The sequence below is a fragment of the Palaemon carinicauda genome, chromosome 10 (genome assembly GCF_036898095.1).
Source record: "Palaemon carinicauda isolate YSFRI2023 chromosome 10, ASM3689809v2, whole genome shotgun sequence".
Classification (NCBI taxonomy): domain Eukaryota; kingdom Metazoa; phylum Arthropoda; class Malacostraca; order Decapoda; family Palaemonidae; genus Palaemon; species Palaemon carinicauda.
This window is the reverse complement of record NC_090734.1, coordinates 154,123,016-154,146,551: the sequence shown is the minus strand read 5'-3', so window position 1 is coordinate 154,146,551 and position 23,536 is coordinate 154,123,016. Positions and strand designations below refer to the sequence as shown.

At 44.9% G+C, this 23,536-nt stretch overlaps 1 protein-coding gene across 1 annotated transcript in view; it reads right to left on the bottom strand.

Moving 5' to 3' along the window:
- LOC137648874 (calcium load-activated calcium channel) overlaps nt 1-23,536 on the bottom strand; it is a 134,214-nt gene that overhangs the window by 20,424 nt on the left and 90,254 nt on the right. The window contains exons 3-4 of the mRNA XM_068382046.1: nt 7,007-7,181; nt 6,123-6,267 (exon numbers count right to left, since the gene is read on the bottom strand). Of these exons, the coding sequence (XP_068238147.1) occupies nt 6,123-6,267; nt 7,007-7,181 (320 nt within the window). The remainder of the gene's footprint in view (nt 1-6,122; nt 6,268-7,006; nt 7,182-23,536) is intronic.

Sequence of the window (23,536 nt, the reverse complement as noted above, 5' to 3'; positions counted from 1 at the left end):
GAGGGAGTGGCTTACAGTTCGGTGTATACGAGACTTGTTGGGGTACATGACCTAAATAGGAGACTAGGCCTGGAACTCCAAGGGAAAGGTAGGAGAGACGGGGAAAGCACGCAAAAGTCTGCCTTATGTACAACTCGCCTTTAATTTATGATCCAGACATGATGTGCCTCAACGTACCACTCTCACATGGAAGGACGGGGGAACAAGGATGGGGTATCAGGAAAGGAATAGAGGGTAGCAAGGAAGGGGGATAGTAAGGAGGAACATGTGTCGCTTACGATTACTTCCCACGGGCTACCCCGGGGCCCAACCTACTAAATCTGTTGCATAGCCGAAATGACTGGCCCGATGGAGAAGGCATCCAGGGACTTTCTCATACAGTCCTTGAGGTAATGGGCTGTAAAGGTGGACTGCCTACCCCAAGCACCCGCCCATAAGATCTGGCCAACTGCCATGTTGGTGTCGAAAGCCAAGGACATGCTAAGGCCCCTAATATCATGGGGTCTCGGGGTCCCAGGCACCGTGGAGCCCTCAATCTCATACGACCTCTTTATCACCTGTCGCAGCCAGAAGGATATGGTGTTCTTAGAAACTGCCTTCTTGACCGTGCCTGTGGAAACAAACAAGCTCTCCACGGCCGGTCTGAGTTTGGCCGTCCTACTAAGGTACTTCCTGATAGTCCTTACAGGGCACAAGAGCAGGTCTTCCGGGTTGTCCGAATGTGGAATAGCTGGAATGAAGAATTCCTCAAACCTCGGATCCGCAATTGCAGGGTTCTAAGTCTTCGCTACGAACTTCGGCAAGAACTTGAATGTCATGTCCTTCCATCCTTTCGAGTGGGATACCTAGTACGACAGACCGTGGAGCTCGCTCACACGTTTCGCCGAGGCCAGGGCTAGCAAGAAGATGGCTTTGAGGGTGAGGTCCTTGTCCAGAATATCTTTGAGTGGCTCGAATGGAGGGCATGAGAGGGCCTTGAGGACCTTAGCTATATCCCACTGGGGAACTCTCGAGGTGCGGGGTCACAAGTCTGCTCAAAGTTCCTGATGAGCATGGAGATGTGGCGCGAGGTGCCTAGGTTGATGCCCCTGAGTTGGAACACTTGTCCCAGTAACGCTCGAACTCCCTTTATGGCTGGAATGGAGACTCCTAGGTCATCCCTCAAATGAACTAGGAAGTCTGCGATATTGTGGACTGAAGCGTCTAAGAGCCGCAGATTCTGAGAGGCACACCACTTGACAAAGGTTGCCCATTTTGCCTGGTACACAACGCATGAGGATTTCCGCAGATACCCCGTCATCCTATCCACAGTTTTGTCCGAGAAGCCTTCCTTCCTTAAGAGGCGCTTGATAACCTCCACGCGTGTAGCCTCAGCCCGAGGGTTTTCGTGCACCCTTCGGAAGTGAGGTTGACTTAGCAGGTCTTCTCTTGCCGGTAAGGACCACGGAGGAAGGGTGGCTAGGTCCTGAAGATCCGTGAACCACTCCCTCTCCAGCCACCAGGGCGCTACCAAAGTCATCTCTGGGGACTTTGACTGTCTTAACCTGTTGAGACCCTGTCTGATGATCCCAAAGGGGGAAAAGCGTAGGCGTCGAGGTTGTCCCATGAGTGCTGGAAGGCGTCCTCGAAGGCTGCTGTCGGATCTGGTACCGGGGAGCAGAATACGGGGAGCCTTTGCGTTGAGCCTTGTGGCGAACATGTCTATCACTGGGGAGCCCCAACGACGGAGGATTTCCTGCGCCACTTGGGGGTGAAGGAACCATTCCGAGCCCACTACTTGGCCTGTCCTGCTTAGTCCGTCCGCCAGGAGGTTCCTTTTCCCGGGAATGAATCTGGCCGTGAGTAGAATGTTGTTCATTTCGGCCCATTCTAGAACCTGAGCCATGAGATCGCACAACTCCCTTGACCTTAATCCTCCCTGCTTTTTTATGTACGCTACTACCGTGGCGTTGTCGCACATGAGAGCTACCGAGTTCCCCCCGGAGGAGACGAGCGAAACTTACCAGCACTTTCTGTACGGCCATGAGCTCCAGAAGATTGATGTGACGGGCCTTTTCCTCCACTGACCATTTTCCCTCCTTCGATGCGTCCGTGAAGAGCAGCACCTCAGGAGGAGGGGAGCAGAACGGAATTCCCTTCGATGTATGTCTCCTGTCGGACCACCAGAGGAGAGCATCCTTGGAGGAAGGGGACACCGGAACTATCTTCTGCGGGGAATCCCCCGCTGACCAGAGGTCTTTCAGGTTCCATTGGATCGGTCTGAGCTTGAGTCTGCCCTGTGGAACCAACTTCTCCGAGACCAGGCGACCCACCAACCTCTGCCAATCCTTGGCCCTCCTCGGAGTGCCCGGTGCCCGCTAGGAACAGTTGAATCACCTGGTCCAGGTTGTCTAGCCTCTCCTGGGAGGGGAAGGCTCTCGTCAGCTGGGAATCTAACACCATCCCCAGGTACGTCATCCTGGTGGTGGGGACTATCTGCGATTTCTCGAGATTGATTGTGATCCCGAGCTCTTTGCAGAAATTCACTAGGCGAGCTCCTTGATTCTTTAAGTCTGCCTCTGAGGCTGAAAACAGCAACCAATCGTCGAGGTATCTGATCAGCCTGATGCCCTGCTTGTGTGCCCAGACTGAGACCAGGGCGAAGACTCTCGTGAAAACTTGAGGGGCTGTTGACAGACCGAAGCAGAGGGTCCTGAAATGAAGGGTTTGGGAGCCCCACCTTACTCTGAGGAACTTCTTGCTAGAGGGGTGAACGGGAATCTGAAAGTAGGCATCCTTGAGGTCCAGGGACATCATAAAATCCCCTTTTCTCAAGGCTGCCATCACTGACTTTGGAGTGTCCATCTTGAAGGAGGTCTTTCTGATGAACTTGTTCAACGCCGAAAGGTCGATTACTGGTCTCCAACCTCCCGTCGCCTTCTCCACCAGGAAGAGCCTGCTGTAGAAGCCCGGTGACAGCTCGTGCACATGCTGCAGGGCTCCTTTACTCAGCATAGCCTCCACTTCTGCTTGCAGGGCTGTCTTCCTCTCTGAGTCCTTGGGAGCCAACCACTCCGCTCGATGTTCGGGGATCAACGGAGACGGCTCTGACAGGAAGGGGATCCTGTACCCCTCCCTGAGAACGGTCACTGTCCATGGTTCCGCCCCGTTGTCCCGCCATGCTTGCCAATAATGTTTGAGGCATCCCCCCACCTTGGGCGTGGGAATGTGTAGGGGGCCTCTTTCCCTATCTCCTTCTGGGGAGGCGGTTGAACCGGCCTCTCCTTGACCCTGCGTATTTGGGTCTAAAGGAGGCTTGAGGTTGAGCACCACTCCTCCTGGAGGGCCGAGGAGATTGGTGCCACGAGAAGGCGGGAGCCTCCTGCCTAGCCGGAGGCATAGGCGGGTAGGCGCCGTCTGTAGCAGGTCTCCTCACAGGGGGTCGCCTTGGTAACTGCTGCCTGGCCTCGGACGAAACCTTCATTTTGCCGACTCTTTCCACCGTCTTGGCCACCGTTTGAAGGGGGAACACCGTTTCACCCCAGACGGGAGGGTTCCTCAGGAACTTCGCTTCTCGCTCGGGGAGTCTACGGGGGTAATCTATTCAGAACAGTGTTCCTTCTCCTCAGGACCCAGTTGGCCGTTCGGGTCAGGGACTGGAAAGTAAGGAATTTCATCGCTTTACCCCCCGAGCGGATCAATTCCTATAAAAGAGCCTGGTTGTCCGGAACCGACAGGTTGTGCGAGAGTTGGAAATCTGCCAACGTACAGGCCTACCAGTCCAGCCAAGAAGAGACGTTGACGATGTCCTGTGCGGTGTCCTCCATCATGGCGGCCTCCGCTTGTGAGAAGACCACCGAAGCGTTTAGGCTACGCTCGTCCGTGTTGCCCTGGTTCAGGTAGCGACCGCTTCCTCCAAAGTGCGGGGCCCTGAATGACAACCGTCAGGCACATAGAATTTCTTCAGGGTCTTGAGACCTGGTAGGAATTTGAAGGAACCCTGTGCCCTCAGCGAATTCTTCGGGCCTGACACATAACGGTCCACATGTTCCATTCCCAGAGCAACATCGGGTGCTAACGGCAGTGTCAGAGACGGTTTCTGCTGGACAGGATTGTTAACCATTCTGCCAGACCGGAGAGCCAAGCTCGTTCAGCTATTGGTTGAGGCTCGTCCAACCTATGGTGACGTCGGATGAGCGCAAGCACCTTCCGATAGGACGAGACCTCGTCCGCAGAGCACTCACCTGAGTCCAACAGCTCGTCCACTATCTGTACCTCTGTGTCAGAAGCTTCTTCGAACGCGAAGGGATCCGTGGGCGCGGAGGCCTCCCTCCCCTCCTGGTTGGGTGTTGGAGCGGCTGCCTCTGTCACGGGTAGAGCCGCCGGAGGGGAGGTAGCCATCATGGGTCTACCCCCTGCAGGGGGCCCCTGGATGACGCTAGTCGATGGTCGCGGCAGCGGCGTATCCCGAAACTTGGCCGGGGCCGCTGTGACATAAGATCCTAGGGCTGAGCCGCTGGGTCTAACCAGCGGGAGTTCGCTACACACGGGCGGAGCCGCCGACTTACTAGGCCGGGGTAACAGTGTGTGTGCCAACAGCTGCACCCGACGAGCGGGCGGAGCCAGAGACACTGAGCAGAGAAATGGGAGCGGATCCAACAGCCACTGACCTGCTGGATTCCCGACGGTGTCGGACGACAGTAATGTACCGCTTCCTCGATGACGACTTCCTTCTGTACTTCCTCCTCGAGGACCTCTCCCTCTTCTTGGACAGGCTGGAGTGTGGGCTCGATCTCCTCCTGGAACGCTTCCTCTTCCTCCTGGAATCCCGAGCACTGGAAATGTCCGAAGAATAGGAATCGTAGGAGTACTCGTCTGAAGAATACGAGGAGGCTGATTCGTCCGTCTGTATTACAAGCCTCCTGGGGGTTCTTGGTCTGGAACTCCCGATCGCGGGCTCCATGAAGTCCGGCGGAAGCGTAGCTGATGGCGCCGGGGGTGAGCATATTCTGGGTCGAGCGGTGAACCACCCTTCAATTTTTTCCTCCTGCCTCATGGGGGACCTGAAGGGTGACCTAGGAGCTGTCCATACGATGGAGATGGAGTCGGGGTCCGCAGAGCACATGGGCTGCTTTTCTTTGTTCTGACCAACCCCGGAACCCGCTGAACCTGAAAAACACTGTTCGGGAGTGGGAGTGGGCGCTGATTCTCCCCCCCCCACACACACACACAGGGTCTTCACTCAAGACTGGTTCTGCGAGAACCAGGCCCTCGTCTATCACACACACTCCCGCCACACTAACAGACCCCCCACTTGTCTGGGCAGGCTCTTTCTCCACAGAATCTCTGACATCAGACTTATGGGGAACTGCAATGGGCCGTTTCCCTGAAACGGACTGACCTCGTCCCCTACTCTGGGTAGGGGAAGGTGAAGGAGAACCCCTCTCTGACTGGGCCGAGGGCGACGTTAGCGGCGAAGAAAGGCCCGACTTCTTCGGGGACCTCTTGGAAGCCTTCTTTTTCTTCCCAAACAAAGTCCATTGAAGCTCAGGCCAAGACTCGCACTCAGGACATGTGGAGGTCGGGGAACACTTATTTCCCCAACACGAGGAGCACAAGGCCTCGGGCCTCGAGAGCCATGCTCCGCAAGACTTACCAGCTTGGGGCCCGGGACAGCGACGCTCAGATTCCATTGTATAAGCGAACACGCAAACGACACAAGCACACAAGGGGAAGGTGAGAAACACAACGGGAACATGTGGAACACAAGAGAAGGAACACAAGGGAACACGTGGGACAAGGTAAGAACACAAAGGAACACATGGGACACAAGGTGATCGGACGGGATAAGTGAGAGAGAGCAGCGAGATGTAATCTACGCCACAACCAGATGCTTACTGACGAGTTAACAAGCGCGACCCACGCGCTGACCGGGGTCCCCCCAGGCCGAGTATCCTTCCACCCCGGAGTGCCCCTACAAGGTAGCGGAGAGAGGGGGAACTACGCAAAATCCTTGTCGGTGATTAAGGAGATCCCAGATCCTCCTAAGAAAGTAGTTCGAGGTAAGTACTCCGTGTTGGAACAACTATCTTATTTACAAGAATATCAGCTGTCAATAGCTGTAAACACAACATAAATCTCACCTGTCTAATACTCATGGTACAGAGAATGTACAAGAAAATAAACGAGCAGTCAGTGTAATCGTCTCCGAGTAGATTTCTATGACTCAACCCCTGCAGCCAGGAAATGGGGATGAAGGGGAGCTTGGCCACAACACGACCATCAAAGCTGAAAAGAACAGAACCAGTAAATAAAACACAACCATCAAAGCTGAAAAGAGAAAAGAACAGAACCAGTAAATAAAACACGACCATCAAAGCTGAAAAGAGAAAAGAACAGAACCAGTAAATAAAACACGACCATCAAAGCTGAAAAGAGAAAAGAACAGAACCAGTAAATAAAAAACGACCATCAAAGCTGAAAAGAACGGAACCAGTAAATAAAACACGACCATCAAAGCTGAAAAGAACAGAACCAGTAAATAAAACACGACCATCAAAGCTGAAAAGAACAGAACCAGTAAATAAAACACGACCATCAAAGCTGAAAAGAACGGAACCAGTAAATAAAACACGACCATCAGAGCTGAAAAGAATAGAACCAGTAAATAAAAGGTGGATATTGGAGGAAGATGTAAAAGCAAATGGAGAAGCTAACTTTTTTAAGTGATAAAGATGAGGGTAAATTCTTGTTATATATAATATTTCATAACCTATCTCTATACAAGTCTTTGCCACAGTATGCAATAATATATTAAGCATTCTATCATTCAATATATTTTCAATTAATTTCCTTTGGTCTTTTACCATATCACTATTATAATTTATAACTTTATCTTGTTATAATCTAATTAAACTAATTTATATCAATTACATGCTGTTAGATCTTAACGTATTACTGTACCCAAACCAGAAGCATAACTATACAGTACTTATACTTGACCTATACCTGTACAGTATAAACTTACATGGAATTGAACATTGACAGCAGAGCAGTAAAAGCAAAACCAATGGCAAACATGCTCTTCATTTTGACAAGAGAAAGGTCTCTGTTACTGTTCTTCAATCTCTCTTCCTCTCGTTCAATTTTGCGTTTCTGTTGACGGTCGATGCTGTCGCCGTGGACCTCTTTCTTCTTTTCCACTGAAAGATTATACAATATAAGTATGAGAGTAAGTACATTATTTTCAAAAGTACCCAAAATTAGTTCTACAATATATTTTTTACAAAAATAATTTTAGAATACTGTACTAAAAGACTTTTGAATACAGTAGCGACAAACTAAAACGCCTTATTTTGCACAGTAAAGTGTATTATTATTACTACCAGCCGGCTAACAGCCCTAGTTGGAAATGCAGGATGCTACCAGCCAAAGGGCTACAACAAGGAAAGCAGCCCAATGCGGAAATGGAATAGAGAAATAACGAATCAACTATCAGAAGTAATAAAAAGAAAAACAAAAAATATTTTAATATCAGTAACAATGTTGAAATAGATCAGTCATATGTAAACAATGAAACGAGACCTACGTCAATCTTTTAAAACAGAAAAACATTTGTAACAAGTTTCAACTGCGGAAGTTTCACTAATTCAACTATCCAATTATGATCATTCTTTAATCTGTTCATAACAAGAATAAAACTTCAGAATATTGTGCAGTACTAATCTTATGATGGAGATAGCAAGACTGTTAGAATTAATTGCATACCTATAGTCAATTCTTTATAGTGAGGCAGATTTGCACCGACTCGCCGGGGGGCCCTTTTAGCTCGGGAAAAGTTTCCTGATCGCTGATTGGTTGGACAAGATAATTCTAACCAATCAGATAGCAGGAAACTTTTTCCGACCTGAAAGGGCACCGCTGCGAGTCGGTGCAAAAGCGCCTCATTAAAAAAAATTGACTATAGTACTTGGTACAGTTTGAAAAGATCTGAATGCAAAGGATGATCAAATTTATGAAAAATCTTCTGCAACATAGAAAACTAATTGAATGATATTGCCAGAGATTAATATCCAGATCAGTAATAAGAAATTGCATAGACGAAATGCTTTTGTCAAAAAAAATTAACATAAGAGATAGCAGCTGGAAACTAGACAGGAAAACAATACTCAAAACCGGGTAGAGTGAAAGAGTTGAATTTCCTATGAATAGATTTATAAAAAAATCAAAAAAGGCTTTTTAAATTTTCCATGTTTTTTGCGCAAATGAAGAAAGAAGACAGAATGTGTTTCTCTAAATCACAAATCTAAAAAATATTTTGTATTTTTCCTACCTAAGCAAAGCTGAAACCTTTAATAAAAGTAAAACTTCAGTGAAGCCTGAAGATGATGGTTGACTGTCAGGTAGTGCCAGCCTTACTTTGACCATCAATCTAGGTCTTGCGGGGTGATTGAGGTGGGTAGTGTAACTTGACAAGACATCCCTACAAGATAACCAACCTTGTTATTTATAATACCAGGGATATCAGTATATACTAGGTCCAGGTAATCAATTTACTAACAACTTAACCCTTTTACCCCCAGGCTCTTTGGAATTTTCCAACCCTTAACCCCCAAGGGTTATTTTTAGTCAAGCACATTTTGCAATATACTTTTTTTAAATTGCTCTTACAGCCTTAATTTCCATCCTAGAGAGGTCAGGTTGGTCTCATTCTCTTGGAAAATCCCTTAAGTTTCTCAAAAAAATTATCAAAAATATGCAAAAAAAAATTGTAAATAGTAGTTTTTTGCAAGGACATACCGGTACGTCCATGAGGGTAAAGGGATGTGTTTTGTGAAACGTACCAGTACGTCCTTTGGGGGTAAAAGGGTTAAGTCAATAGCTCTTAAGCCCTGGTTATCAGGCGAAACAAATTTTACCCACTCCTTATAGTGAGCATTAAAATCACCAAAAAGCACAAAATACTGTAGCCATTTCTATCATCATCTTGATTCTTATCTATAGTGTCTATATTGATAAAAAGACAATCACCATCATCATCATCATCATCTCTTCCCATGCCTAATGACGCAAAGTGCCTTGGTTAGAATTCCCCAGTCGTCTCTATCTTGAGCTTTTATATCAATACTTCTCCATCCATCATCTCCTATTTCACGTTTCATAGCCCTCAGCCATGTAGGCCTGAGTCTTCCAACTCCTAACTCCTTTAAAGGTTTAAAGGCCACTCATGAATGGCCGAGGCAAGGGACAGTGACATTGCCATATCAAGCAGGACAATGCCCTAGAGACTGACGATGTACATATGATCATCGTTCAAGTCCCCTCTTCATCCAAGCTAGGACCAAGGAGGGCCAGGCAATGGCTGCTGATGACTCAGTAGATAGACCTATAGGCTCCCACAAACACCCCATCCTTAGCTCACAAGGATGGTGAGGTGGAAATGACCAAAGAAACTAACGAGTTTGAGCGGGTCTCGAGCCCTAGTCTGGCGTTCACCAGTCAGGAACGTTACCACATCAGCCACCACAACCCTTCAAGACAATCGGATAGAATATTGTAGATGGAACACATAAAATCTATTAGGGGTGCTATACAACAGTAATTAAACATACACTGCCATTCCCCTTGCCTTAGAAATGGCATCCCGTTTCAATGTTATTGGTTTCTTAAAACCTAGAGTAAGCAGCACAAATGAATGCCTCTTATCATACTGTCTGGAGGTAACTGTAAGGTCTCTAAATATTGCCTTGTAGTCCACAAATACTACGACATAATAAACGACACTGGCAAAGTATGGGACTCGCTGGCCCTGAATTTTGTTAAATAACTCCAAAAAAAATGAGAATTAAATATATCAAAAAGCTCTCAACAGACATGAAAACAAATCTAACAATAATAGGAACTGAAATTGTAACCGATAAACTAAAAGACAAAATGTCAGTTAAAATTGTTTAACATGGCAGAGCCAACACACACTGTAAAACTCAGTACCCTTCAGGAGAGTCACTTCAATTGAAGGACAGTAACAATGGCTTTGAAAATGAATAACATATATAATCCTGGAGCCAAGGGGCATTTTCATGATTGAGGGGGCCACGAAATAACCCACCTGATTTTGATAGAGGACCACTTGGGGCACAATGTTAATGAGGGTGCTTCGTAGCAATTTTCTCAGAAATATGACAAATTCCTAGTTAATTTGTATCTTTCCCTAACTAATACAAACCTGGAGTTATTTATGGATATTCTTTTTCCAAAAATGTGAAACCCTGAAATGATCTTATGAATGACAGGTGAACCTAATTTCTATTCTTAAAGCACTTAAGTTGTGGAGGATTAATTTTAGTTTTTGTTATGTATTTATGTTTATAACTACCTATTTCCAGAGGTTATACTTGTGTTTACAGATACTTACTACTCATTAAGCATAACTACCTTGTTAACTATCTTGTCTTCTTTTAAACTGTATATCATTATAAGTTAGTCTCAAAAATAAAGTCATTCTGGAAGGATCTATCTGAGTTTCGTGTCCATCCAAATATACTTCAATGGCGACGAGGAACCGACTCACGAAAGGGGAAATTAAGGATGGCGCATTTGGGTAATATAGCAGCATATGACAAATCCGAGGACTTAGGACTTTGAAGATTATGTCGAAAGGTTTGATCAGTTCTGCTTAGCAAATGACATAACAGAGGAAGATAAGAAACGGGTAGTTTTCTTGAGCTCCTACATATGGACTTCTGAAAACATTGCTTGCCCCTAATAAGCCCTCATCAAGGACTTATCTAGAACTTACTGAGCTTTTGAAAAATCACCTCCACCCAAAACCCATCCTGATAGCTGAACGTTTCAAGTTTTACAATATGAAACAACGTCCAGGAGAATCCATCACTGATTATGCAACGGAAATTGGCGGAAACATGTCAGTTTGGTGCTTTTCAAGAGGAAGTTTTAAGAGACTTGTTTGTTATTGGATTGGCCAACCGCTCGGCACAGAGGAAACTATTAAGTGAACAGGTGCTTGACTTAAAGAAAGCATTTTCGATTGCGCTAAGTCAGGAAATGGCTGATGAAAACGTTACGAAGATTCAGGGTCAAACTCAGGAGGTAAAAAAAGTTGTTAGGCCGAAAGCTTCTCTCCTTGAGTGTTACCGTTGCGGGAAGACAAACCATAAGGCTCATGTTTGTTTCCATAAGGATACTGAGTGTAATGGGTGTCATAAAAAAGGACACCTTTGTAGGATGTGCAGAATGGAAAATCACACTACAGTCAATCGAAATTTGAAATATGGAAGACAAGGAAGGAAACGATCGACAGTCAACATGGCAGAGGAGGAGACCAGTGGCTCGGAAGAAAAAACTACCGAGTTCAAACTACAGGATGAATTGGTGCATACATTGAAATACTGTGTTAAGAAAATGAAAGGAAGACACAATAAGGTTCCAGAGATAATAGTTAAATTAAATGGGATACCAATTGATACAGAATTGGACACGGGAGCTTCTGTGTCACTGATAAACATCTGAAAAATACAGTACTTCAATCCAGCGATATTGTGCTGAAAACCATGACGGGAGAAAAAATAGAAGTTGTTGGGATATGCTACATAACTATGGAAGTTCATGGACACAGAGTGGAGGAAGTGCCATTGCATGTGGTGCAGGGGAATGGACCTGCATTTTTTGGTAGGGAGTGGCTGCATTTTGTGAAATTTGACTGGAAAAAGTTAGCTGTAAATCATCTGCATTCGGGTATTCTGAAAACCTCAAAGTTAGAAGAACTGTTAAGGAAATATGGTGATGTCTTTGATGGTAAACTGGGTACAGCCAAGAATATAAAGGCTCATATTCGTGTAAGTAAGGATGCAAAACCAATCTTTTATAAAGCGAGGACAGTTCCTTATGCAATCAGGGATGCTGTGAATGCAGAACTTAAAAGACTAGAATTGGAAGGAATTATTGAGAAAGTTGACTGTAGTGAGTGGGCGGTACCAATAGTGCCAGTTTCAAAAGACAATGGTTCTATTAGGATATGTGGTGACTTCAAGGTCACCATAAATCGTTATGTGGAAAACCCTGAACATCCAATACCAAATCCAGATGAACTTTACCAGCGACTGAACAGTGGAAAAAACTTTCTCAAAGTTAGATTTATCGCAAGCCTATCAGCAAGTGGAATTAGATGAGGAATCTAGGAATTATGTCACGATTAAAACACCACTTGGTTTGTACAGATATACACGTTTACCATATGGTGTCTCAGCAGCACCACAACTTTTTCAGTCTTTAATGGATAAAGTTCTGCAAGGAGTACCTTGTGGATGCAACATAGATGATATTAAGTCTTACTGGGAGAACCAAAGCTGAACATTTACACAATCTTGAAAAGGTACTTGAGCGGTTGCACATCAATGGGTTGAAATGTAATTTGTCGAAATGTGAATTTATGAAGCCCTCCTTGAAATATTTGAGTTTCATTGTGGATGAAGAGGGTATCCATATGACGGAGGATGCCATTGCAGCAGTCAAGGATGCACCAAGGCCAGAATCAATGTCTGAAATGCAATCCTTCCTGGGGCTGGTAAACCATTACCGTCGTTATGTGCCAAATCTCTCATCAGTCGCAGCGCCTCTCAGGGAATTACTGCATAAAGACAGAAAATGGCATTGGTCAGTAGAGTGTGAAAGAGCTTTTTCCCGAGATTAAAAAAATGCTGACCACTGAAACAGGAGTATTAGCGCACTATGATTTGAGTAAATCTGTGACGTTGGCAGTAGATGCATCACCCAAAGGACTTGGAGCAGTGATTTCCCATATCACCAGTAACAGAGAGAGAAAATTGCTTATGCATCAAGAATGTTAACACCTACTGAACGTAACTATTCCAAAATTGAGCGTGAGGGTTTGGCAATCATCTTTGGACTACGGAAGTTTCATCAATATTTATAAGTTCACCCTTATTACAGATAACTAACCCCTGTCATACATTCTGGGACCCAGGAAGGGCATTCCAGTCCTTGCAGCTGCAAGAATACAACGCTGGGCTATACAGTTGGCAGCTTATGATTATGTCATTGAATTACGTCGTTCAAGTGACAATGGAAATGCTGATGCACTCTCACGGTTACCTTTACCAGATTGTGACTCCGATGCATCAGATAAGCTTGTAAACTGGACACAAGAAGCAACTGCATTTAACAGGCACCAGGTGAACTCTCTTCCTGTAACTGCGAAATCTGTTGTAAGGGAAACTTTGCATGATGCTGTACTGGCTAGAGCTTTATATTATACAAGAAATGGATGGCCAGACTCTGAGGACTTAGCACAGGAACTAAAACCCTTCCATAGCTGTCAGCGTGAGTTTTCAATTGAAGAGGGATGTCTTCTATGGGGTGCCAGGGTGGTAATACCGTCTAGATATAGGACTCAAATCTTAGAAGAGCTACATGGTGGTCATCCGGGATTGTTAGGATGAAAGGTTTAGCTCGCTTGCATGTGTGGTGGCCGAATATCGATCAAGGGTGCTCTGCTTGTCAGGATACTCAGCCAATGCCGACTTGTGCTGAGGGTAATCCGTGGTAATGGCCTTCTGGTCCGTGGAAAAGAGTACAGTACATGTTGATTTCGCAGGACCATTCCTGGGACAAATGTACCTCATTATGATTGATGCATTTTCAAAATGGCCAGAAGTACACTCAATTAAATCAGTTACAACTATTAATAGCATCGAGATCATGCGGCGGGTATTTGCTCAGCATGGGGTTTGTGTAGAGCTAGTGTCTGATAATGGAAGACAGTTTGTGGCTGAGGAATTTAAAAGAGTTCATGACCCAAAATGGTGTAAAGCATATACTGATACCCGCTTATCACCCAAGCAGTAATGGGCAGGCCGAAAATACAGTAAGAACATTCAAACAAGGAATAAAAAGGGCGATGAGAACATTGCAATCGTGTAATACATCTTTAAATACCAAGTTGTGTCAATTTCTACTGACTTACCGAACTACACCTCACTGTACAACAAAGTGCACACCTGCAGAGCTCATGGGTCGGCAGTTACACACTCGCATGGATTTACTACACCCAGATGCATCTCAGCGAATTGAAAGAAAAGCCTCAGAGAACGAGAAACCAATGAGGGAACTCTATATAGGGGACGTGGTACTGGTTTGGAATTATGGTCAAAATACCAAGAAGGGCATATGGACTCGAGGAGTTGTGGTTCTTAAATTGGGTCCATGTACATACAATGTACAAGTGGACGGTAACTTAATATGGAAGAGGCATATTGATCAAATGAGACTGATCTCCAATGATTCTCAAGATAACAAAAATGTTATTTTCATTAGTAAAATAAATTTTTGAATATACTTACCCGATGATCATGTAGCTGTCAACTCTGTTGCCCGACAGAAATCTACGGTCGGGATACGCCAGCGATTGCTATACAGGTGGGGGTGTACACAACAGCGCCATCTGTGGTCAGGTACTCCAGTACTTCTTTTTAACACCACCTCAATTTTTTCCTCGGTCCACTGGTTCTCTATGGGGAGGAAGGGTGGGTCAATTAAATCATGATCATCGGGTAAGTATATTCAAAAATTTATTTTACTAATGAAAATAACATTTTTCAATATTAATCTTACCCGATGATCATGTAGCTGATTCACACCCAGGGTGGTGGGTGGAGACCAGCATACATGTTAACAAAGAAGCTAAGTATCCCGTATTTCATTTTATTAGTTATTCAAAAATAACATAAAATAAATAAGTACCTGGTAAGGAAGACGACTTGAACCATTACTCTGCCTTTATTAAGTACGTCTTCCTTACTGAGCGTAGCGGTCCTCTTAGGATGCTGAACGACTCTTAGGTGCTGAAGTATAAAGGGCTGCAACCCATACTAAAGGACCTCATCACAACCTTTAACCTCGGCGCTTCTCAAGAAAGAATTGACCACCCGCCAAATCAACAAGGATGTGGAAGGTTTCTTAGCCGACCGTACAACCCATAAAAAGTATTCAAGAGAAAGGTTAAAAAGGTTATGGGATTATGGGAATGTAGTGGCTGAGCCCCCGCCTACTACTGCATTCGTTGCTACGAATGGTCCCAGGGTGTAGCAGTTCTCGTAAAGAGACTGGACATCTTTGAGATAGAATGATGCGAACACTGACTTGCTTCTCCAATAGGTTGCATCCATAACACTCTGCAGAGAACGGTTCTGTTTGAAGGCCACTGAAGTAGCCACAGCTCTCACTTCATGTGTCCTTACCTTCAGCAAAGCAAGGTTTTCTTCCTTCAGATGAGAATGTGCTTCCCTAATCAGAAGCCTGATTTAGTAAGAAACTGAGTTCTTAGACCTTGGAAGAGAAGGTTTCTTGATAGCACACCATAAGGCTTCTGATTGTCCTCGTAAAGGTAATGACCTTTTTAGATAGTACCTAAGAGCTCTAACTGGGCAAAGTACTCTCTCCAGTTCGTTCCCCACCAAGTTGGACAGGCTTGGGATCTCGAACGACTTAGGCCAAGGACGAGAAGGAAGCTCGTTTTAGCAAAAAACCGAGCTGCAAGGAACATGTAGCCGTTTCAGATGTGAAAACTATGTTCCTGCTGAAGGCGTGGATCTCACTTACTCTTTTAGCTGTTGCCAAGCACACGAGGAAAAGAGTTTTTAATGTGAGGTCCTTAAAAGAGGCTGATTGGAGAGGTTCAAATCTTGATGACATAAGGAACCTTAGGACCACGTCTAGATTCCAGCCTGGAGTGGACAACCGACGTTCCTTTGAGGTCTCAAAAGACCTAAGGAGGTCCTGTAGATCTTTGTTGGTGGAAAGATCCAAGCCTCTGTGGCGGAAAACCGCTGCCAACATACTTCTGTAACCCTTGATCGTAGGAGCTGAAAGGGATCTTACGTTCCTTAGATGTAACAGGAAGTCAGCAATCTGGGTTACAGTGGTACTGGTTAAGGAAACTGGCTTGGCCTTGTACCAGCTTCGGAAGACTTCCCCTTTAGACTGATAGACTCTGAGAGTGGATGTCCTCCTTGCACTGGCAATCGCTCTGGCTGCCTCCTTCGAAAAGCCCCTAGCTCTTGAGAGTCTTTCGATAGTCTGAAGGCAGTCAGACGAAGAGCGTGGAGGATTGGGTGTACCTTCTTTACGTGAAGTTGACGTAGAAGGTCCACTCCTAGAGGAAGAGTCCTGGGAATGTCGACCAGCCATTGCAGTACCTCTATGAACCATTCTCTCGCGGGCCAGAGGGGAGCAACCAACGTCAGCCGTGTCCCTTTGCGAGAGGCGAACTTCTGAAGTACCCTGTTGACAATCTTGAACGGCGGGAATGCATACAGGTCGAGATGGGACCAATCCAGCAGAAAAGCATCCACGTGAACTGCTGCTGGGTCTGGAATCGGAGAACAATACAACGGGAGCCTCTAGGTTATCGAGGTAGCGAACAGATCTATGGTTGGCTGACCCCACAGGGCCCAAAGTCTGCTGCAAACATTCTTGTGAAGGGTCCACTCTGTGGGGATGACCTGACCCTTCCGGCTGAGGCGATCTGCCATGACATTCATATCGCCCTGAATGAACCTCGTTACCAGCGTGAGCTTTCGATCTTTTGACCAGATGAGGAGGTCCCTTGCGATCTAGAACAACTTCCACTAATGAGTCCCTCCCTGCTTGGAGATGTAAGCCAAGGCTGTGGTGTTGTCAGAGTCCACCTCCACCACCTTGTTAAGCTGGAGGGACTTGAAGTTTATCAAGGCCAGATGAACCGCCAACAGCTCCTTGCAATTGATGTGAAGTGTCCTTTGCTCCTGATTCCATGTTCCCGAGCATTCCTGTCCGTCCAAAGTCGCACCCCAGCCCGTGTCTGATGCGTCCGAGAAGAGACGGCGGTCGGGTTTCTGAACAGCCAAAGGTAGACCTTCCTTGAGAAGAAAGCTGTTCTTTCACCACGTTAGAGTAGACCTCCTCTCTTCGGAAACAGGAACTGAGACCGTCTCTAGCGTCATGTCCTTTATCCAGTGAGCAGCTAGATGATACTGAAGGGGGCGGAGGTGGAGTCTCCCTAACTCGATGAACAGGGCCAGCGATGAAAGTGTCCCTGTTAGACTCATCCACTACCTGACTGAGCATCGGTTCCTTCTCAGCATGCTCTGGATGCATTCTAGGGCTTGGTAGATTCTTGGGGCCGACGGAAAAGCCCGAAAAGCTCGACTCTGAAGCTCCATACCCAGGTAGACAAAGGTCTGGGATGGGACGAGCTGGGACTCCTCTAAATTGACCAGGAGGCCCAGTTCCTTGGTCAGATCCATAGTCCATCTGAGATTCTCCAGACAGCGACGACTTGTGGGAGCTCTTAAAAGCCAGTCGTCTGACGGAGCCGGACACAAGATCATGGTACTGCTGCACAGTCTGTGAACTGTCAACCATGGGGAAGCGAGGAAGTACAGCGACAACCCGAAACTGTCTAGACTGTCTGGGTAGTACAGACAACTCCTTATCGGGTTGCTGAGGTTGCCGCACTGCGTCACAACAAGTCCCCTCTGCTGGTTGTTGAACGTCTTCCCAGTGACACACTGACTCCGTAAACAAAAAATCCTCTAACAAGGACTAAGCTTGGACTGCATGTCTTGCAACAAAGCTCAAGGTCTATGGGAGCAGGTGTGGCAACAGACGGGGTTAGCGACTGAAGCGGAACCATTACCCTCCCTGGAAGCATGTTATGCTTAAATAAAAGTCCATAGGAGGCTAAGCAGCTTAAGGCTCCTCTCCAAATGACAGAGTCCTCAAGGGAATATCAGAAGGAGGGAGAATAGCACTTTCTCATCTACAGGAACCATATCCGAGAAAAGCTAAGTTCTCTCAGTGAGGGTTTCACTGGTGCAAAAGCAGCAGACCAGAAGGCAACGTTATGAAACTGCTTGACAGTCTTGTGAGTTGGCAACAACCAAAGATGTGTGACTGAGGAGCATGCGGTAAAGTATGCAGAGCATGCTGTAAGGTATGCAGAGCATGCTGTAAGGTATGCAGAGCATGCTGTAAGGAATGCAGAGCATGTTGTAAGGTATGCAGAGCATGCTGTATGCAGAGCATGCTGTAAGGTATGCAGAGCATGCTGTAAGGTATGCAGAGCATGCTGTATGCAGAGCATGCTGTAAGGTATGCAGAGCATGCTGTAAGGTATGCAGAGCATGCTGTAAGGTATGCAGAGCATGCTGTATGTAGAGCATGCTGTAAGGTATGCAGAGCATGCTGCATGGCATGCGGCTTATGCTGCATGGGATGAGGCTCATGCTGCATGGGATGAGGCTCATGCTGCATGGTATGAGGCTCATGCTGCATGGGATGAGGCTCATGCTGCAAGGGATGAGGCTCAGGCCGCATGGGTTGAGGAGGATGCCGCATAGTATGAGGCTCCTGCCTCATGGGTTGAGGAGGTTGCCGCATAGCATGAGGCTCCTGCCTCATGGGTTGAGGAGGATGCCGCATAGCATGAGGCTCCTCATAGCATGAGGTTCCTGCCTCATGGTTTGAGGAGGATGTCGCATAGCATGAGGCTCCTCATAGCATGAGGCTCCTGCCTCATGGGTTGAGGAGGATGCCGCATAGCATGAGGCTCCTCATAGCATGAGGCTCCTGCCTCATGGGTTGAGGAGGATGTCGCATAGCATGAGGCTCCTCATAACATGAGGCTCCTGCCTCATGGGTTGAGGAGGATGCCGCATAGCATGAGGCTCCTCATAGCATGAGGCTCCTGCCTCATGGGTTGAGGAGGATGCCGCATAGCATGAGGCTCCTGCCTCATGGGTAGAGGAGGTTGCCGCATAGCATGAGGCTCCTGCCTCATGGTTTGAGGAGGCTGCCGCATAGCATGAGGCTCCTGCCTCATGGGTTGAGGAGGTTGCCTCATAGTGCTGGAACCCGGCAACTCCCGATGCGGCAACTCACGCATGAAAGCAGGAGGCGCAGCAAGAACATGCGTCTGGCAGGGTGGACTGCGCATCGGAGGTGGAGCTCTCACAGGTGGAGGGTGGGAGCAGGCAGCCGCAGTATCTGCTGAGCGCACAACCTCGGCGGGTTGTAGGTTAACAGGCTGCATTGTCAACCTTCCAGCATGATACTCCTGTATGAAGGAGCAAGCTGAGACTGTATAGTCTGCAGCATGGACCACTAGGGTCTATGAAAGACAACAACAAACGGAGCTACTGTCCGTTGAGACTGAGGGTCTAAAACAGCTGGTACGGCAACAGACGGAGTTACTGCCTGTTGCGGTACCACCTTGCCTCTCTGGGAGGTGTGCAGTTGTCGTACTGCAGCAAGTCCGAACTGACCCAGTGGCAGTGGCTACACCTAGGAGTTGGACTTGCGCAGAAGGGACCGACTTGCACTTAAAAGCTGCAAGATTTGGTCCATGGTTTCTGCAAGAAACCTCTTCCGCAGACGAGGAATAAATGGGCTCTCTCGTCTTTGTGTGGGTGGGGTGATCACGTCGGCTACGTGAGTGGGTACACCCGAAACCACGGAGGGAAACGTCTGTTCGTCGATCAAGGCCTGATGAACCCATAAGTCCTTCGACATTACTTCTCCCCTGGGCTTGGGAGCTTGTAAGAGGTCCCAGACTAGGCGAACAACTGGCACGAACAGACGAACCCTAGAACGCAACACTGTAACACTTTGCGCTTATCACTTTATCACTTTTGATTTTCTGTTTGCACTTATTTCACTGAACTCGAAACTTTAAGTGGTTTGTACCTGAAACACGCAATTCTATCCTTCATTAAAAGTTAGTAATTGCGAAAACAGTATTACAATGTAACAGAAAAACATAATGAAAGATAAAGAATTCAGTGGCTGGAAAAGAGACTAAACACTAGATCAAATAAACTACGTTTAAAATCTCTCACCGCATAAAGCCTGGGAACAAGAATAAAACTCTAGAAACGTTTACCTTCTTCCCCTAAAGAGACTAGGGAGAAGAGCAAAAACGATAACAACGTTACCCGCTTGAACGAAACGTTTATCCTCCTCTCTCTCCCTCCGTCTCTATCTCTCTCTCTCTCTCTCTTGACTTAGAACCTGAGAGATGAGCCCAATTATATATATCGTTAAAACATATTATTGTTAAAGGAAAAAAAACTGAAAGATTTCCCAAATAAAAAGTTCCTTTATTAGAATTAAAACCATTTAAGCTAAGAAAGAATGAACAAAACGCTAGAATCGGTTTACTCTTACTGCAACGTGAAACCGTGAATACTCTCTCTCTATCGTAACGATAGAGCGCAAGTTGAACGTTCTGAACGTCAACAACTGCGGAGACAAAACAAAACGTTAGTTCAACTTTGAAAACAGTACGAGACTATCAAAGAAATTCTTTCAAAAACATTAAAATTAAAATAGCATAAAATCTTAACAGGTAAAAACGATATGACGGGCTCAATGTTAATTAACTTCGGTTCCAAGAAAAGACCGCCTACTATTAGGAAAGGTCGCATATAAACAAACAAAAATTAATTTTTATAAGTTTATAATAAAAGGAAGTTAATCGAAGAGGCCTATAAAAGGCGGAGAGATATAAAATAAATCTATAACTTTGTTAAGCAAAATTAAGAAAGAGAGTCTATACTCTCTTCGACACCAACACTTCCGTCTAAGGGAAGGGTCGGCCATTAAAAGTGAAAGAGAGTTCATACTCTCTTCGTCACCAAAATTAAATCAAATTAATTCCAAAAACTTGCTAAGCTAATGTTAAAGCTTCCTGAATAGCGAAGGCTAAACTCTAGAGCAAATACATCACCAAATCGTGAACAATAGCTCCAGAATCAACAGCGTATCCAAGTAGGTCTAGCCGGTGGCACGACAGAGGAAAAATTGTGGTGGTGTTGACAAGAAGTACTGGAGTACCTGACCACAGATGGCGCTGTTGTGTACACCCCCACCTGTATAGCGATCGCTGGCGTATCCCGACCGTAGATTTCTGTCGGGCAACAGAGTTGACAGCTACATGATCATCGGGTAAGATTAATATTGAAAAATGAACTTTTAGCACATGATTTTTCAGAGTTGATCAGCTATCCAGACCCACCATTACCAAAAGAGTTCATAAATACTCGTGAAGAGTTAGGTGATGAAGTTGCAGGTGCAGAGAAGAATGAAATCCCATATGTAGAAGAAAAGGAGGCGGCAGCTGCAGAAAGAATGTCGGGAAATGAAAATGGTAAAACTTTTGATGACTCGCCTGATGGATCGATATTTGAATTACCAAAACTTCGAAGGTCTAGCAGACAAAGTAGACCACCTGACTATTTTAGAATGTAAAATGATTAATAGTATTATGTATGTTTTTGTATTATTTATTCAAAGCTATGCCAACATTCAATTATTGATTGCTTTATCCTTTTATTTGCTTTAATCATTCATTCTTTTTCCTGAGGGGAAAAGGAGTTAGGTATTCATGTTTATAACTACCTATTACCAGAGGTAATATTTGTGTTTACAGATACTTACTACTCATTAAGCATAACTACCTTGTTAACTATCTTGTCTTCTTTTAAACTGTATATCATAATAAGTTAGTCTTGAAAATAAAGTCATTCTGGAAGGATCTATCTGAGTTTAGTGTCCATCCAAATATACTTCCGTTTTATTTTTCAATTTTTTTTTTGCTGTTTGCGACACACACACACACGCACAGAGAGAGAGAGAGAGAGAGAGAGAGAGAGAGAGAGAGAGAGAGAGAGAGAGAGAGAGAGAGAGAGAGAGAGAGAGAGAGAGAGGGGGGGTAGTTAGTGTAATGATTGGTTGTTCTGAGAAACTGTTGGTATAATTGAGGTTGTTTGTTTACATTTTTAGCTAGCTTAGGACTGTGGTGAATGTCATGGGGGAATGCTTTGTTTGGTTTGACTGCAGCCAGAGGCAGTTGTGTGTGTGAATGCTGGATTATTATTATTATTTTTACCAGCTTGGAAGTGATATTTTATTTTAATGGTGAGTACAATTTTTTATCTATTTGCTAGGAGTGTTTCTGAATGATAGAAAGTTTATTATTTATCTTTGATTATAGTGCGGTAGTTTAGTTAGCTAGGAGTCTTCATAAGTGTTTTTTCTTTAACAGTAAGTACAATTTTTTATCTATTTTCTAGGAGTGTTTCTGAATGATGGAAAGTTTATCATTTATCTTTGATTATAGTGCGATAGTTTAGTTAGCTAGGAGTGTTCGTGAGTGTTTTTTCTTTAACGGTAAGTACAATATTTTATCTACTTGCTAGGAGTGATTCTGAATGATAGAAAGTTTACTAATCTTTGATTATAGTGCAATAGTAGTTAGCTAGGAGTGTTTGTAAGTGTTTTTTATTTACAGTTTCTTGTGGATTGCTCAACTGTTGATAATCTGGCCTGTGTATTAAGATTACGTATGATGCTCATGATGATGATGATGATGATCTAGACACCCATGAGCCCGAAGAGTTAAGGCTGTTGTGACAAATTAAGTCTTCCATTTGTCATGCAGTGGTGTTGTGCCAATAAAGACAGTTGACTCTGTGAATGATTGTTTTTTCATGGGACTGTTATTTTGCTTAAGTGTTAGTGAACACACGCAATACATATATGTTTTTGTGTTTTGAAGTTAGGGTTGTGGTGAATTCAAGTTCGAGTTTTGTTAGTGTTTAGTTTTAAGCTTTGTCATTGATTTTGATTGTGGATGTTTTTTGTATTAAGCATTTTAGTTTTAAGGAATATAGTATTTAAGAATTTTAGTCTTAAGGAATATAGTATTTAAGGATTTTAGTTTTGAGGAATATAGTATTTAAGCATTTTAGTTTTAAGGAATATAGTATTTAAGCATTTTAGTTTTAAGGAATATAGTATTTAAGCATTTTAGTTTTAAGGAATAGAGCATTTAAGCATTTTAGTTTTAAGGAATAGAGTATTTAAGCATTTTAGTTTTAAGGAATATAGTATTTAAGCATTTTAGTTTTAAGGAATATAGTGTTAAGGTTGTTTTGTTTTCATTTCCCAGTTGATAAGATAAGAGGAAAGTTTGTGCTGAGGAGATATTTTTCAGTTAAGAGCGATTCAAGGGTTTGGGGCTTGTTCTTTTGACATCCTGCCACAAAGTGAATACACTTAGGGAAATGAATTACTAATCAAAAGAAAGCCCAGTTTATACTCTTCAAAACTGACCTAAAGTAAAATTGATTATCCAATTAACTTATCCAATAGGAACATATATTAAAAAAAAAGATTTATAGTATTAGGATAAATACCAATTTAAATGTTGTGATTTGTCCCTAAAAGGATCACAAATTATCAACCTTTAATGGGAGACTTATACTCTAGAAGGCAGAAGTCCACCATTATCAATCTGGCTGGATAACTGACCAGGGAGATGCCCATATACTTTAGTCCCGTAGAGGAGTACGAGTCACTACTCCTGGCAACACCTACTTGAGTATGAAGATGTTGCCAGTGTTAGGCCGACTTCCTACCAGAGAACTGGTAGGCGGTCGCTAAAGTATATTCAAAATGAAGTCCAAACGCATGGGCATTG